This window comes from Nilaparvata lugens, chromosome 13, assembly GCF_014356525.2.
Source record: "Nilaparvata lugens isolate BPH chromosome 13, ASM1435652v1, whole genome shotgun sequence".
NCBI classification, from domain to species: domain Eukaryota; kingdom Metazoa; phylum Arthropoda; class Insecta; order Hemiptera; family Delphacidae; genus Nilaparvata; species Nilaparvata lugens.
Genome location: NC_052516.1, coordinates 15,217,138 through 15,232,989, shown reverse-complemented (window position 1 = coordinate 15,232,989; position 15,852 = coordinate 15,217,138). Strand labels below are relative to the sequence as shown.

The 15,852-nt window shown below is 36.6% G+C and overlaps 1 protein-coding gene across 1 annotated transcript in view; it reads right to left on the bottom strand.

The window, feature by feature from the left end:
* The window catches only part of LOC111054989 (calcium homeostasis endoplasmic reticulum protein), a 48,653-nt gene that overhangs the window by 21,359 nt on the left and 11,442 nt on the right, over positions 1–15,852 (bottom strand). The window contains exons 7-9 of the mRNA XM_039440361.1: positions 10,895–11,006; positions 9,285–9,500; positions 1,203–1,287 (exon numbers count right to left, since the gene is read on the bottom strand). Coding sequence (XP_039296295.1) covers positions 1,203–1,287; positions 9,285–9,500; positions 10,895–11,006 — 413 coding nt within the window. The remainder of the gene's footprint in view (positions 1–1,202; positions 1,288–9,284; positions 9,501–10,894; positions 11,007–15,852) is intronic.

The following is a 15,852-nucleotide window of genomic DNA, read 5'->3' as shown; positions in this document are numbered from 1 at the left end:
ATTCATGAACCACTTTTGCTAGTACTACATTTGTTAGATAGAGCACTCCTTCAGGTTGTGTTTAATACCAATTTTCATTTGTTTCAGTTTAAAAATGCCCCCTCTCTTGACTATGGAAGAACTAGCCAAAATAGTAGCTCGTTATGAGTTCTGGGGAACTGTGGTGCGATTAAAAAGGTGGTGGAGGGCTGAACGAGAGATCCATGCAACACTGGATGCAAAAACATTGAGATCTTTCTTATGAATCGTTGAAATAATAATAATAAAGAAATTATAGCTGTATAAAAATAGGGACTTATCAGACACCCTGTATAATAAAACAATAATGGAATTTGGTTCTATTAAAAACTTATCGAATGAAAGGAGTTATCGATTGTTCTGAACCCTCCTCAAGCTGTAGGTCCACTGATATATCATCAACATCAGTCTCATTACCCATATTCAAGTTTAAATATGAAAAAGATTTATCTAAAGGTATAATAGCGCTCATCAAATTTGCATCTAGCTGTTTACCCTGTTGTCAATATTTGCAGTAGCAGAAGTCTTCGGGTTGATTTACAGCATTCAATTTGGATTTTCTTTTAAAAAAAATACAGCTGTTATATAGCTATGGTGAATGTGATATTTTTGAGCTCAAAATTTAAGTGTTTTTATTCTTTATTTTGTAAATTTATAGTTTGTTTCATGTTTTTAAGAAACTTTTATTATTAATCCATCCAAATTTAAAATTGTTTGTTTTATTCTAATTTATATTTTAGATTGTGATTTGGTGTAGAAATTTGAATGGACATAACCTATAATATTTGGACAATTTAAAACTAAATTAGGAAATTAAAGAAGTTTTAGGCAATAGCCTGTTTTTTCTTTTCCGATTCTTGTATTTTTTGCTAACCTTATAAATAAATAATAATTATTGATTAATTAGTAGTATTTGAACAAATGTAACTTCCAATTTATTTCCATCTGTAAAAAAGGTTATCTACTGACATAAATTTTGAAAATATGAAATGAAGGTTTCAAATTACTGTATCAAAATCAGTTAAATTAAATTCAATCTCTTATGCTCTTACCCAATGAGTTTTCCAAGTTCTATAAATTCTTCTATAGGAGATATAATAATATCGAGTGACCTATATCCTATAGGGTAATACCATCATCAATTATGATTAAATCTATTTAAATAAAAAATTGTCAATTTTTACCAGGTTGTGAATTAGTGACCGTCGGTACTGTAACTGGTGCCTGCTGTTGTTTCTGCTGAACCTCAAGTTTTTGCTGTTCTAGACTCTAAAAGAGAAATCCAAATGATTAATAACATTCTTACAATGGAAAATAGAATCATACTTGAAAGTTCCCTTAGCACATTTATCATAAATACATAGTAGAACAATACGCTTATAATAATAATTGCTTATAATAACAAACTATAGGACATCAGTAATCTAAGGCTCAACTCACACTTACGCGACTCAGGTCGAGAAGAGACTCGACTCTAGTCGAGAGCATGTGTTTCCAAATGGTGACGTCGCGGAGACTAGAATCGACTGGTGTGAGTGTCACCATTTAGAAACACATGCTCTCGAGTAGAGTCGAGTCTCTTCTCGACCTGAGTCGCGTAAGTGTGAGTTGAGCCTTAGAGAACACATATGTCAATAACTAAACACAGAATTAAACACAGAACGCAAAAATTTCAGCTGTGCTTAGTGAGAGAAGTTGTGTGTATTTTTGGGTTCAAAATTTTATAAAATTACTTGATTAGTTCAATATGAAGTGATAATTAAGTGTTATATTCAAATATAGTTTGGTGTTTTAATTTCTATGAATTCAAAATATGAATGAATGAATGAATGAATTTATTTGCCAAAAACAAAATACAAAAAAGCTTTACAAAAAATAAATATAAGTATATGCTACTGCACTTAAATCAAGATACATACATTTATTTAATTGGATATAATAACGAAATGATATCCTTTACATTACAAACAATAGTTTTAAAATGAAGATTCAATTTATGATCACATGCATAAGTACAGTAGGTGAGGCAAAAACACCGGCAAAAGGAAGATTCCTTGTGCGCCAGTGTGAGTCGTGAATCAGCTTAATCAGGGATGTAATATATAAACTTGAATCTAGCGTATGAAGTGTTCGAAAATATAATTTATAATATGAAGTTGATTATCGTATAAAAGTCAACGATTGGAAATAATTCAAGTTTAGCCATGCCTCTATGGCTCTTTTTCTGTGTTATTATATGCTCTTTTTCGGAAATTATTAAATGGAAATTCACTTTCTAGTATATTTATGAATTGACTGCTAATGTAGTAAAGTTGCCTTCTAAGAAGAGCTGAGTTGGTGTTATATATTTCATATTTTCTTATTGTATTAGGTCTAAGATTATAATTTATGTCATCGGCTAGAGGGAAATTATGCTCGTATTTGAAACTGTAATTTGTTATGCAACTAAGATATAACTGTCGTATAGTTTTAACATCAAATTCACTGAACAAAATCTTACTATCATAAGTTCTAGGTTTCTTTAAAATTGTCTTTATGATGAATTTTTGTATTAGAAAAAGGTTTTTAATATGGGTATCGAAAGTCCCACCCCAAACTATTAAACCATATCGCATTAGGGATTCGACTAGTGCCGTATATACCTGTTTGCATTCTGAGAAAGATAGCACATTTTTCAATTTATAAAATTTATAAGATAGGTATTTTAGTCTCTTACATAGGAAGTTAACATGGATGTCCCATTTGAGACACTCATCGATCCATATACCAAGATATTTGAGGTTTGATTTCCTATTAATAACAGGGCAGGAACATCTATTAATGTTTGGTTGATTTATTGAAGAACAGTTTGAATGGATTTTTAACTTATATTGATTGTTAGGTTTACCCTCTCTATTTGCTGAAAAAGCTATGTAATTGGTTTTTTCTACATTTAAACTCAAAGCATTAGAGTCCATCCAGTTCTTCACAATTTTCATATCTTGCTCTGCAACAATGAAAGTATCATTCCAATTATTTTCTGAAAATATAATCACTGAATCATCAGCAAAAGATGAAATTCTCCCATTCTTTAGCTTAATATTCAGCAAATCATTTACATAAAGAATGAAAAATATTGGTGAAAGAACAGTTCCCTGGGGCAGGCCGTAAGATGACAGTTTCTCTATACTTTTATTGTTATTTATTGTTAAAATTTGGAATCTATCTTCCAAGTAACTTCTTATAAACTTTAATGAATGACCTCTGAAACCATACTTCTCCAATTTGTTGCAAATTTTATCATGTGGTATGGTATCGAAAGCCTTAGATAAATCCATGAAGACTGCAAGTGGTTTTTTCTTGGAATTTAACATATCTGTTACATTGTTTACAAAATACACTAGCGCATCCTCAGTACTTTTATTAGGCTATTATAATATTTAGCTTGTATACATTTTTGGATGAAAATTGAACTTGAACGTTTTACAGTGGAAACATAACCTATTTTTTGGACATTTTATTAATTTATCTAAATTTGGGAATGGAATAGATTTGGGCCAAGCCTGTTGTTCCTTCCTAATCATATTTATATGGTTTGTGATTCTGTCCACGAATAAATAAATAAATAAATAAATAAACTAAGGCCAGCCATTCATGTGACAAAAATCGGAGCGACACTCTGGTCCAATGCGTATAAATGACGACGAGCGCGAGAGTGTGGATGGATGGTTTGCCAGCGCTTGCCTTCACTGGCCTTCGCTTGCCATTACTCCCATTTTTGTCGAGCAACGGCGAGTGGCCTGCCGAGCTTCCACAAATGGCCACATTGCAGTGTGGATAGCAAGACCAACGTGATCAAGCTTACAAGCTTGACCAGCGATTTGGAGAGAGTGTGGACTAGGCATTATATATTTCATGATACACAATTCACATGCATGATTAGAAAAGGAAGAAAAGGCTTGGCTCAAAACAGTGATAATATCAAGGTGGGCCGTCCACTGGAACCGTTTTCGTCCGAACTAGCATCGGCTGAAAACTACAGAACTCGTCCGAACGATCCCCCAAGAAAGAAAGGAATAGATGCTCGTCTATTGCAACAAGTTCATACGGCCGTGCACGGCCGTCTCCGGCCGATCAATTTTTCGATCCGAATCGAATGGGATTTTTCCGGCTCTATCCGACCGAACTAACTAGTCGAGCAGAGACAACAAAGTGTTCCTAACCTCAAATTGTTTCATAGTCTTGTTTTTTGAAGTTGTTCTGTTTTATAAAGTTGTAACTATGGACAATGAATCAAAAATCAAATCAAATCAAATAAATTTTTATTCACAAAACATAATACAAATTCATGAAATTCATTAACACATTTAACAGTGAATACTCTCCACAAAGACTTGAGTCTGTGAGTGGAGAGTGAGTTCTTTCAAGTTGATTGACAATATGTTCTCATGTTTTGTACATATAATTAAAACTATTTCAATTGAATCAACTAACATTCATCAGCAAATCGAGAATATGAATTGCACACAATGAAATTCCATACTGGTAATAAGTATATATAGAAAAATATATAAATAGTAGCTTAAAGGCTATACTTAATCATTATAAATGGCAAATTCACTAAGTTCTGAATAAGAAGGCGGATTGAATCAGTTGCTCTGCAGCATCCCTGCCAATTTCTAATAACCATCTACTCAAATGTTGCTTGTAGGTGTTAATACTGTAATTTTCAGACTGTTTTAAATGATTGGGAACGTTTCTATATAATATATGACATATGTATTTACTATTACTTTTAAAGCAGTTATGTAGGAGTCGGGGATGAGCAATACCAAAGTTAATTAGATTTCTTGTATTATGAGTATGAGCTAAATTATTGAAAATGAAATGTTTGTTGTAGTATATGTAATTCATTAAAACACGTATGTAAAGCTGTCTAATATTGAAAACTTGAAACTCTTGGTAAACAAGATAAGATGGGTAGCGATTGTCTCGCCTGAGACATGTCTTGATGACTGCTCGCTGTGCCACCGCCACCGGCTCCAAGGCAAACGAGGAGGCTCCACCCCAAGCTATGACACCATACATAAGAACTGACTGGATATATGCGTAGTATGCCACCCGCAGTTGATGTAAAGGGAGGACCTCTCTTAGCTGTCTGAAGGCATATATCATTTTGCGCACTCGCTGCTTCAGTGAAATAGCTTGTGGAGCCCAGCTTAATTTGTGGTCAATCAGAATGCCAAGGTACCTGTACTGCTCCACTCGCTGCAATACCCCACAGTCACACGTAGTGGACTGATAGTCATCACATGAGTGGAGCCTGAGGATCTCCTGAACTGGGCTACTGTTTGATTTGAAATAAATAGGCAAATACTTAGTTTTATCAACATTCAGAGTAAGTTTGTTCTGATCGAGCCACTTCCTGACACCAAGAGATCCTTGGTAGCCTTACTGAAAGCATCCTCCCAGGTAGTCCCAAATGATACAACTGCAGTGTCGTCTGCAAAGAGAATATCTTGCTATCTAGGGGAACTTTACTGAGGTTATTGATGTAGACCAGAAAAAGCAAAGGGCCTAGTGTGCTTCCCTGAATCACACCGTAATCTACATTATACATATCACTGGAAATATTTTTAATACAGGTGGTCTGTTTCCGTTCATGTAGATAGCTTTGAAACCATTGCAGTGTCACACCTCTGATCCCACAGCATTCCAATTTCTGCAATAGTTTTGGTCGGTACACAGCATCGAATGCCTTGGCAATATCAAGGAAGGTAATAAGTACATTATTACCTTCGCCCACCTTTTGCACTATTTCGCTGGTGATATCGAACAGAGCATTTGATGTATTCTTGTTTAATCTGAAGCCATACTGATTGGAAACTAACAAATTATTTGATTCTAAATAAGACTGTAATTGAATTTTAACAATTTTTTCAAGAATTTTGGAAAATACACTTAACATGGAAATGGGCCGAAAATTATTGATTGAAGATTTAGAGCCGGATTTAAAAATGGGAATGACCTTGGCAATTTTGAATGCATTTGGGAATTTGCCTGTTCAGATACTTTCATTAATAATGTGGGAGAGAGTTTCGATCACAGCATTTATGTGTTCTTTAATAAATTTAGTATGGATGCCATCCTGACCCGGAGCAGAGCCTCCCCGCATATTCTTGACTATTTTAAAAATATCAAGTCGTGTCACAGGTTGCAACTCAAAAGTCACATCGGTAGAATGATCTACATCACTCACCAATAGTGGACCACGCTCCGGAATTGCACCCGCCAAACGAGCTCCAACATTTGAAAAGAAATTATTGAATGAATTACTAATTCGCTTGATGTCCGACTCTGATGGCACCCCATCCCCGTGAAACTGTGCCAAGGGGAATCCCCCAGCCACACCCGGCCTGCATGCCAACTCATTTACCACTGACCAAAACTTTTTAGGATTCCCTCCTGCACTATTAATTTTTTCCTTAAAGTAGTTTGTTTTTGCATTTCTGATTGTTGAATGTAAAATGTTCCTATAAGTGCGGTATTGCTGACGCAATTGAATATTGAAAGGTTGCCTTAATACCCTTTTGCTTAATTTGTCTCGGAATCTAATAGAATTAACAGGGCTCTGAGTTATCCAAGGTTTTATTTTCCTGTTTTTAGCTGTTACTGATTTGATCCGTGTATTGCCTTCTATGGCTGACTGGACAACGCTAATAAAAGTATCAGTTGAATAATCAACATCATCCCTTACATCAGTTACACAGCCCCAATCAGTTGACAACAAGGCAGCGCCAACGGCATTCCAATCAGTAACCCTGTAAGTTGGTGGATCTCTCCCGTGACTATGCCAAGATCGTTGGGCGCTCCGCCAGAGCTAAGTTGAACTAATATGGGATAGTGATCGGTAATTGATGATTCTATAATAGCAGATTTTATTTGAAGTTTTTTGTCATTTTTCAGGAAGAAATGGTCTAAACAGGAGTTTCCCGCGGGACATGTTACCCTGTTGATTAAACTTATAAATCCAAACTCATGCATCATATCAAGGTAACAGTCCTGTGGGGAATTCGGAGGAACATTCAGAATGTTAATATTGACATCACCACAGAATAATTGTAAATGATCCTTACCGTTTATGTTAAGAAAATAGCTCTGAAGCGCCAAAACAAACGAATCGAGACAAGAGTTAGGGCTACGATAGGCGGACAACAGGTGGCAAGGCACGCCGTTCAGATTAAAGGTCAGGGCTAGGCAGTTGGCGACTCCCCCCAGGCACAGCTGATCACAGGAGGTAACGGCCAACGAATCATCAATGTAGACCACAACACCGTCATTCTGATTTAATTTATTTGTTGTTCGAAAATAATTATATCCAGGGAGCTGCATCACAACATCATCATCATCCAACCAGGTTTCGGTTAAAACAATACAACTCATTCTAAGTTTGTTAAAACTATTTAAAAAAATGAAAAGTTGATATGTTTGGTTCAAGAGCGTGTTCCATTGTGAGATATGTGAGACAAAAGATATCATCGTCGTGATGTTCAAAGGAATCAGTGGACAAAGATTGCTGAACAAATAGGATCGGAAGGTAAGATTGTTGTAATGAATAACTAATTTAGTAAATATTTGTTTATTCACTTATCCAAATCTTAATATAATAACTGTTTAGGAAAACTTTTGGTGGCTATGATAGTAGTTAATACAATATTTATTCAATATTCAATAGTTCAGCCAACTACTGAAGTAGACTGACGTAAACGGTTCCAATGGACGACCATATTCAGCCGAATAAATTCGGCCGGCAGATTCGTCCAATCCAACGGCCGAACGGATCGGTTGAATACGGTTCCAGTGGACGGTTACCCTAAACGGTGAAATGCCCAGAACTTTTCTCCTGATGACAACTACAGGCTAACGCACTTAGCAACAGACAGAAGGAAGTCTGTGTTTATTGTAACATACGATAACCAAAAGAGATTTTCTCCGTCTGCTGCTGTGTGTAATGGCCTAAAGGGCCAAGCCACACGAGGCGTTTTTCCAGTCAGCACGACAGGACAGGTAGATCTCCGATTGGCTGATTGGGTTGGCGTATCCAGTGAGCTTTCTGTCCAGCCAATCAGATAGCTTCCTGTTCTGTCGTGCCGACTGAAAAATGACTCATGTGACTACTGACTAGGCTCTATGTTGTTGGTGTGATCACTTTGAATGCGTGTATGTGCATGATATGAGGTGATCATGCATGAGCCGAAAAACATAATCAGTAAAAAGCCATTGAAACACGTTGTGCCTTGCATGCAGCTGCTCACACTGAACGCAACTAGTTCGTGCAAGCGTTCAGTGTGCGTGTTCCTATTGCTCTTTCCATAGTTTTTTTCTCATCTGCACGCTTGGTCATGCATAACCAAGCGTGCACTTGCAGATATACGCATCCAATGTGATCACACCCTAACAGTAGACATAATCTATAAACTAACCTGTATCTGTTGCAAAGCATATGATACAAATGTTACAACCAACACGTATCTGTTGCAAAGAATGTGATTCAAATGTGAAAACTAACCTGTATCTATTGAGGTGTGTACAGATATACGCGCCTCGAACACGCTCCGCACTCGATCCGATCATGTAACGTTACGCCAGATGAGCGCTAGAGGTTCGAAATATGTTCGAAGGATGATCGCGCGCTTGTCGTATTGTTGACTTCTCTACAACCTAACCACACCTAACCTCGCAAATATGAAACGTTCAATCCAGCTGATCGCGTGACAAAACTAAAGAAAATTTTCTGACCAGGGAATTGCTGGGTAGCATAATAATACATTATGTTTATATAATTATTATGTTTGTTGCATTTACGTTTAAATATGTTTTATTACAAAAAAGGTATGTCTGTCAATGTTTTGAAAGGTGAAAGGCGTGGTAGGGTGTTTGACTTCTTTCTTCTAAATTCTTATATGCTGGTACCTATTATTAAAAATGTTTTTATAATTTCACATTAGGTAATTATTTAATAATTAATTATTAATTTTGATAATTTTATATGATATCACAGATATCGTAACAGTTCCAACAAAAACATTAACCGCACATGCGCAACTATTGGTTAGTTCGACCTAGGAATTTGCCAAGCTTGAGCTCTGTTACACGCTCTTCTGGCGTTCCACTCTTGCTCCCCGGTCGACCATCAATCGATCTGCTCGAGTGACGTTCGATTGCGGAGCAGAGCGTAAGTCTGTACGCACCTTTGCAAAGCATGTGATACAAATGTTACAACTAACCTGTATCTGTTGCAAAGCATGCGACACGAACGCCTGATGTTGCGCTGTGTAGTTCTGCAGGGTGCTCTTCATGTTATTGATGATGGGCGTGGCTATTTCATGGTTATCCGCAATCAGCTGTGATTGGTAGTCGGCCCACGACTGGGCGGGGTTCTTCAGTTTGCCAACCGTTTCTGCACTGCAGTAATGGTTCTTTGTTTCCCATAGGTTGAGAAGCTGCAAAAAGTTTATGAACGATTGATTCCTGTATTGTATTTAACTACAACGACAACTTGTCTTTGCTTGGATGATTAGTCTGTAATTAATGTGTGTTTTGTAAAAAAACTACAACTACAACAACTACTATACAATTACAACTTGTCTAGGTTGAGAAGCTACAAAAATGTTGGTAAAACATACATTTTATTTCATTTACTAAAGAATATATTATATTCTTCTTCTCTAAGTGCCTATCCGTTCCGGATGTTGGCTATCAGCATGGCTATCTTGATTTTGTTGGTTGCGATTCGGAAGAGTTCTACTGATGTTTTACCGAACCACTTCCTCAGATTTGCCAACCAAGATATTCTTCTTCGACCCGGTTTTCTCTTGCTGTTTATCTTGCCTTGAAGGATCTCTTGGAGTAGCCCGTACCTTTCAGTGTTCCTCATTATATGTCCGAGGTATTGGAGTTTCCGGCATTTTATGGTGTTTACCAACTCTGCTCCCTTTCTCATGCGCTGTAGAGTTATATTAGTTAATAAATAATGAGCAACTAAATGAATAAACTAGCTTGAACCATCAGTATTTAATTTTGGTTGCATCTTTGTAGGTCATAGAGAAAATGTAACATTATAAGATATCCCATAGAATAGGGCATTTATGTTCGAAATTCGATGCCGCATCCACATGTTGGGCCAATGAAGGCCAATGTCGACCAGCGCCAGTGTGTGGATGGGTGATTTGCCAATGCTGGCCATCATTGGGCACTGGTCAAATTGCAGGCTGAGCAAGCTTACTGGGCCAACGTGTAGATGCGGCATCACTGTAGACTGGAGCCGTTGGTCCCAGTAGTTCTTCTTCATGAAGCTATGTGACGCTGGTAGTCTCTTCATTGTGCCGTTCTTACACTCTGGCCCAGCCAAAACAGTAATAATAGACAGTAGTCAACAGTGATCGGCTTGGAATTTGGAACATAAACGACCTATACCATGGGATATCTTCTGATGCAACCTACCTTTCCTCTATGGTCTTACTAAATCCACAATCAGTAATTGGATGCGATCAAATATTTTTATAGCAATCATACAATCAAATAGTATACAAAATATTAAGATGATAAGTGGAATCAGTAAGTTTCCTAGACTAGTTTCTCAATTTTAATAATAAATAAGTGAAAATTTCAAAGGAACATCACATGAATGAAGGAGAGTGAATATGTGTAGATGATAGAAATTAGATGAGTAACTTTGGTCTGAAATAGGTATATATATGAATAGATCAATAGCAGATAATATAATTATGGATTAAATAATAAACATCATACTAGATGAAATACATAAAATTTTCATTCTTTATATTAATGTTCTAAAAATACATACAGTGTAATGCAATAATTATTATAAACATACCTTATTCAATTTAGATTTTTGCTCCTCAGTGACATCCAGAGCTGTATTACAGAACATAGGAACGACTACGCTCTCCAAACTTTTTCTCATGCTGTCCACATTTTTACGAGCACTAGAAACGAAGAAAATAAATTGAAATAAAATTTTTAAACAGAAGCACCTTCAGATTATAGTTCATAAGTTCTGAGATACATGAAACTGTATGTCTGGACTCCAAAGTGTTCAAGTTATTCACACAAAATTACTTTAATCATTAATCTGGTACCTAAATCCTATTATATTAAGCAAGCAATTTCTGTATTATTTTAGCCCATAATTGCCTATTTCTGGCCGTAGTCGCCCATGCATGGCCCACTCTCTGGCACAACTCGTCCCTCCATCTGGTCGGTGGCCGTCCTCGTCTCCTGGTCCTGTCCATCGGTACCCACTCCGTGCAAATCCTTGTCCATCGATCTTCAGGCAGTCTCGCTACGTGTCCGGCCCACTTCCATTTCATTACATGAGCCTCTTTTTGCAAGTACTTCACCTTTACTTTCCTTAATATATCCCTGTTTGTAACTCTTTGTACTTGCTTCAGGCCAAGAATACTTCTCAGCATTTTAGTTTGCGTCGTCTCCAGCTTCTTATCTTGATTTTCTGTGAGTGCCCAGGTCTGCGCTCCATATAGTATTGCAGGGTATACGCACATTGATAGAGTTCTCGCTTTTAGATTGTTGGAATAGTTTCCCTTAAATATTCTTTTCAAAGCCCAATACTTTTTCCATCCTTTGTCAATCCTGTGTTTCACTTCCTTTGCCGCTCTATTCGTGAATGATAGAATCTGACCCAGATACTCATATTCCTCCACATACTCAATACTTCCGCAGCCTACTTGCACACTTATTCTTTCTGCATTGGTCATTATTCTTGTCTTCTGTGCATTTAGATGGAGACCCATCGCTTCACTAGCACCAACTAATTCCTCTATCATTCCCTTCATCTCTATAGCGCTGCTTGCTATGATCATAACATCATCTGCAAATCGGAGATTCGTGAGCTCTTGGCCGTTAATCCGAAGCCCTCTGCCTTCCCACTCCAATCTGCGAAATATATACTCCAAACAACAATTGAATATAACCGGGGACAGTGGACAACCCTGCTTGAGTCCTTTCTCTATTTTAATATTTCTCCCTCTTCTCTCAAGCTCGACATATACCTCCGTGTTCTCGTATAAACTTCTAATAACATTTATATATTCTCTATCTATTCCCGTTTCTCTTAGTGCATCCCACATCCTACAATGATTAAGACTGTCAAACGCTTTATGGAAATCGATTAGACCCAGGTATATCGGTATACTATATTCTGTGCACTTCTCAATAATCTGATTCGCAGCCTGTAAATGATCAGTTGTAGAGTAGCCGGGTCTGAATCCTGCCTGCTCAGTTGGATGGTTTTCATATACTTTATTTATTATCCTGTTTTTTATGATTGAGGCAAATATCTTATATATAACTGAGGAGAGAGTAATCGGTCTGTAGTTTTTAATATCAAACCTTGATCCTTTTTTAAACAGTATTATGATCTTGTTTGTTTTCCAATCACTGGGTATAACCTTTTCCTTTAGAATCTTGTTGAATAGTATAGTGAGTGGTTTTATGAGTTTCTCCATTCCTGTTATTATTGCTTCACATGTGACTCCATCCTTTCCCGGGGCTTTTCCTTTTTTAAGATTTTTAATGGCATGTCTTATTTCATCTTCCAATATACTTAATCCTTGAAACTCCATTTCCACCTGAAGACTATCTGTCTCTGTACATATTTCGTTGGGGTTATCTTTTTTATACAATTGCTCATAAAAGACTGTTACTTGATCCAAAATTTGTTTTCTTTCAGTTGCTGTTCCATCTTCAGTATTCAACTTGGAGATCCATTTCCTTGTAGTGGAACTAAGCTTCTGATTTATCTTCTTTGTCGAACCCGAAGTTGACATAATTGTACTTATAACATTTTCTTCGTAATCTTTCAGCTCTCTCCTTATTCTTTTTCTTACTTCTTTCCTAAGATTGCTATGTTCGTACTTTTCCTCTTCAGTCTTCATAGGAATCCTATTTAGTGCTTCTCTCCTTTCAATCAGACACTTCGTTTCAGGCGAAATTTTATTGCTCCGTCTTCTCCCATTCTGTTGCACTCTCTCCAGTCCACTATAAGCCATATGAATAGATTGTATTATATTTTCATAAATCACTTCAATACTGCTTGTTTCCGTCAAGTTACGACTCCTACTCCTTATTTCCTCCTCTAATTTCTCCACAAACCTCGCATAATTTACTTGCTCTATCCTTATGCATTTCTTCTTTATGAAAAACCTTCGCTTGTGAAGTAATACTCCAGCCATCAACAATCTATGATCAGAGTCGTACTTGAATGTTTTAACTACCTCTAATTTCCGAACCATATCGTTACTCTCTTCAATAATCAAGTAATCTAATTCGTGCAGGCCTCCCAATGGTGATTTCCAGGTCCATTTATCTTCAATACTTCCTCTGAAACTCCTATTTACCACTTTTAGGTTGTTTCTTGAAGTGAAGTCCAGTAGCATTTCTCCTCTTTCATTTCCAATTGCTATTCTACTCTGATCTTTATTTGTTATTCCAATCTTTGCATTAAAATCTCCCATAATGATTAATTTTTCTCCGCATCGCTTCTGAGCAATTATCTCCTCTACTGCTTCGTAAAACATCTCCACCTCCTCGTCTGAGCTGACCGAAGTCGGTGCATGTACTTGTACTATCATCAACTTATTGTTTCCGATTTTGATTCTGAGAAGCGCAATCCTGTCTGACACAGCTCTGAATTCTGAAAATCCACCTTTAAGCTGTTTGTTAACGAAGAATCCAACCCCTCTGTTTCCTCTAATAGCAGCTGAATGGCAAAAGATATGTCCACTGTTTCGTTCCACTATTTCTTCAAAGCTCCTCCTTATTTCCGCTAATCCAACTATGTCCCACTTGATTTCTTCCATTGCTTCTTCTAATTCCATAATTTTATCCTCTCCCAAGATTGATCTCGCATTAAATGTGCCGATGTATATAAATTTCCTGTTGCTATTTGTTTTACTTCCTTTCCGTTCCTGTGTGAATCCGATCTTTCTTTCTGTCCGTTGCTGCTATGACTGTTTATTTGGAGGTCCTCCTTTTTCCTCGTTCCTTCCAACCGATTTCTGAGACATGTCCTTTGACTCCCCCTGCTCATCAGCCTGTTTGGTGTCCATGTTCCTTTCCGTGCTTTTTGTGAAGTACTTATCCAAGCTGCTGTCTCTGACGATTTTCCTCCCTGTAATTTTTGACTGATTTCCTTGGGTATAAGTGTTTCCTTTTTTCCTCTCCTTCGGGGATATCTCTTCACTTCTAGCTCTTTTTGAAAAATTTACTTCCTGCTTGTTCAAATGCTCAAGTGACAACCAATCATTGTTTACCTTCAGTTTATTTCCAATCATTATCACTTTGTTTCCTTCTTCCTTCAATCTAATAAGATGTGGAAATAGTAGTTTCCTGGTTTCCCTAATCTCTTTCGTGAAGTCCTCTTTAACCTGAATATATTTGAAACGCTGTTCTCCTCGAAGTTTTCCTTTCCCCCTTAATATCATGTTTTTTACTGTAATGGAATTCAGTACAACGACAACTGGAGATCCTTCCTTGCTCCTATTCGTTCTCCATAGGTCCCTAATATAATTGTTATTTATTTCCGGAACCAGAAATTTCAACACACTCATCACTTCCTCATTCATGTCAAAGAAATTTCTACTCTGAACTCCAAATATTAACAAATTGAATTTTCTCTCTCTTTCCTCCTTTATTCTCTCAGCTTTTGAGTTACTTTCCTTCATATTTTGGATTTCAGACTTAATCTCATTTATTTCCTTCTCAAAATGGCAGTTCAAAGTGTCCACTTTATTCTCTACAGTGTCTAGTTTTTCCAGCTTTTCCAGAATTTTGTCTAGTTTTTTCTCAATCTCAGCCATATTGTACGACGCTTTTATTCTCTTCTCAAAAAACTGTTCTATCCACAATTACTTATTATATTGTTATTTATTCGATTTTTCCAACTACTTTGCTAAGACAACAATGAAGATAACAAATCGTAGCTATTTTAACGGCAACAGGTGATAAGAGTATTGAGATGTTCAGTAACTAGTAGGCTACAGAAGATAGCGGTCTACAAGCATTCATTGTATAAGATAACAGTGCTACAAATGGATGTGGATGCTTCTCCTTCTCTTACTCACCAAGCTTTCTGACCTTGACTTTCCGTTGTTTTCTCCCTGCTCCCATGCCTGGTAAATTTTACATTCAAAGGTTTGATGCAAGTGTATCAAAGTCCATTTGCCACTTCGAAACGTTCACAATCTCTAAAGCCAGCTTCTTTTGACTAACCTTAAAACTGGTCTAGCTTACTTTCTTATGAATTTACCTGACGGAAAACTACTCTAGACGCAAAATTCAAATTAATTCCACAAAATCACAACTCGACTTGTTACTTGTCGTATGAAAATGCTTCCTCCAACACACTTAACACTTTTAAAATTAATTTTCGGTAAGACACGATCTCAACAGTACTTTCAACAGCAGATCAGGGCTGCCAACCCAGCTGTGAAATATAAACACGATCATTTTAGAGAATTGTGTTCTGTTTATCAATAAATAAAAATAACGAGCGAAGCTCGGTGCCCCGATATTATAATAATAATTGAATACCTAATGATAGGTACTAATTGAGTATCTGTAATAATCGAGTATCCAATTGGGTAACTACATAATAATGAATGTATCAAAAGGGAGGTGTTTTCTAGTGAAATATAGTGAACGATAAAATATCAACACACAATTTTTTTTCTTCAATTTCAATTTATTAAAGACACACAACACAAGACAAAACAAAATAACAAAGAATTACAAAACAAATAAAATACAATAAAA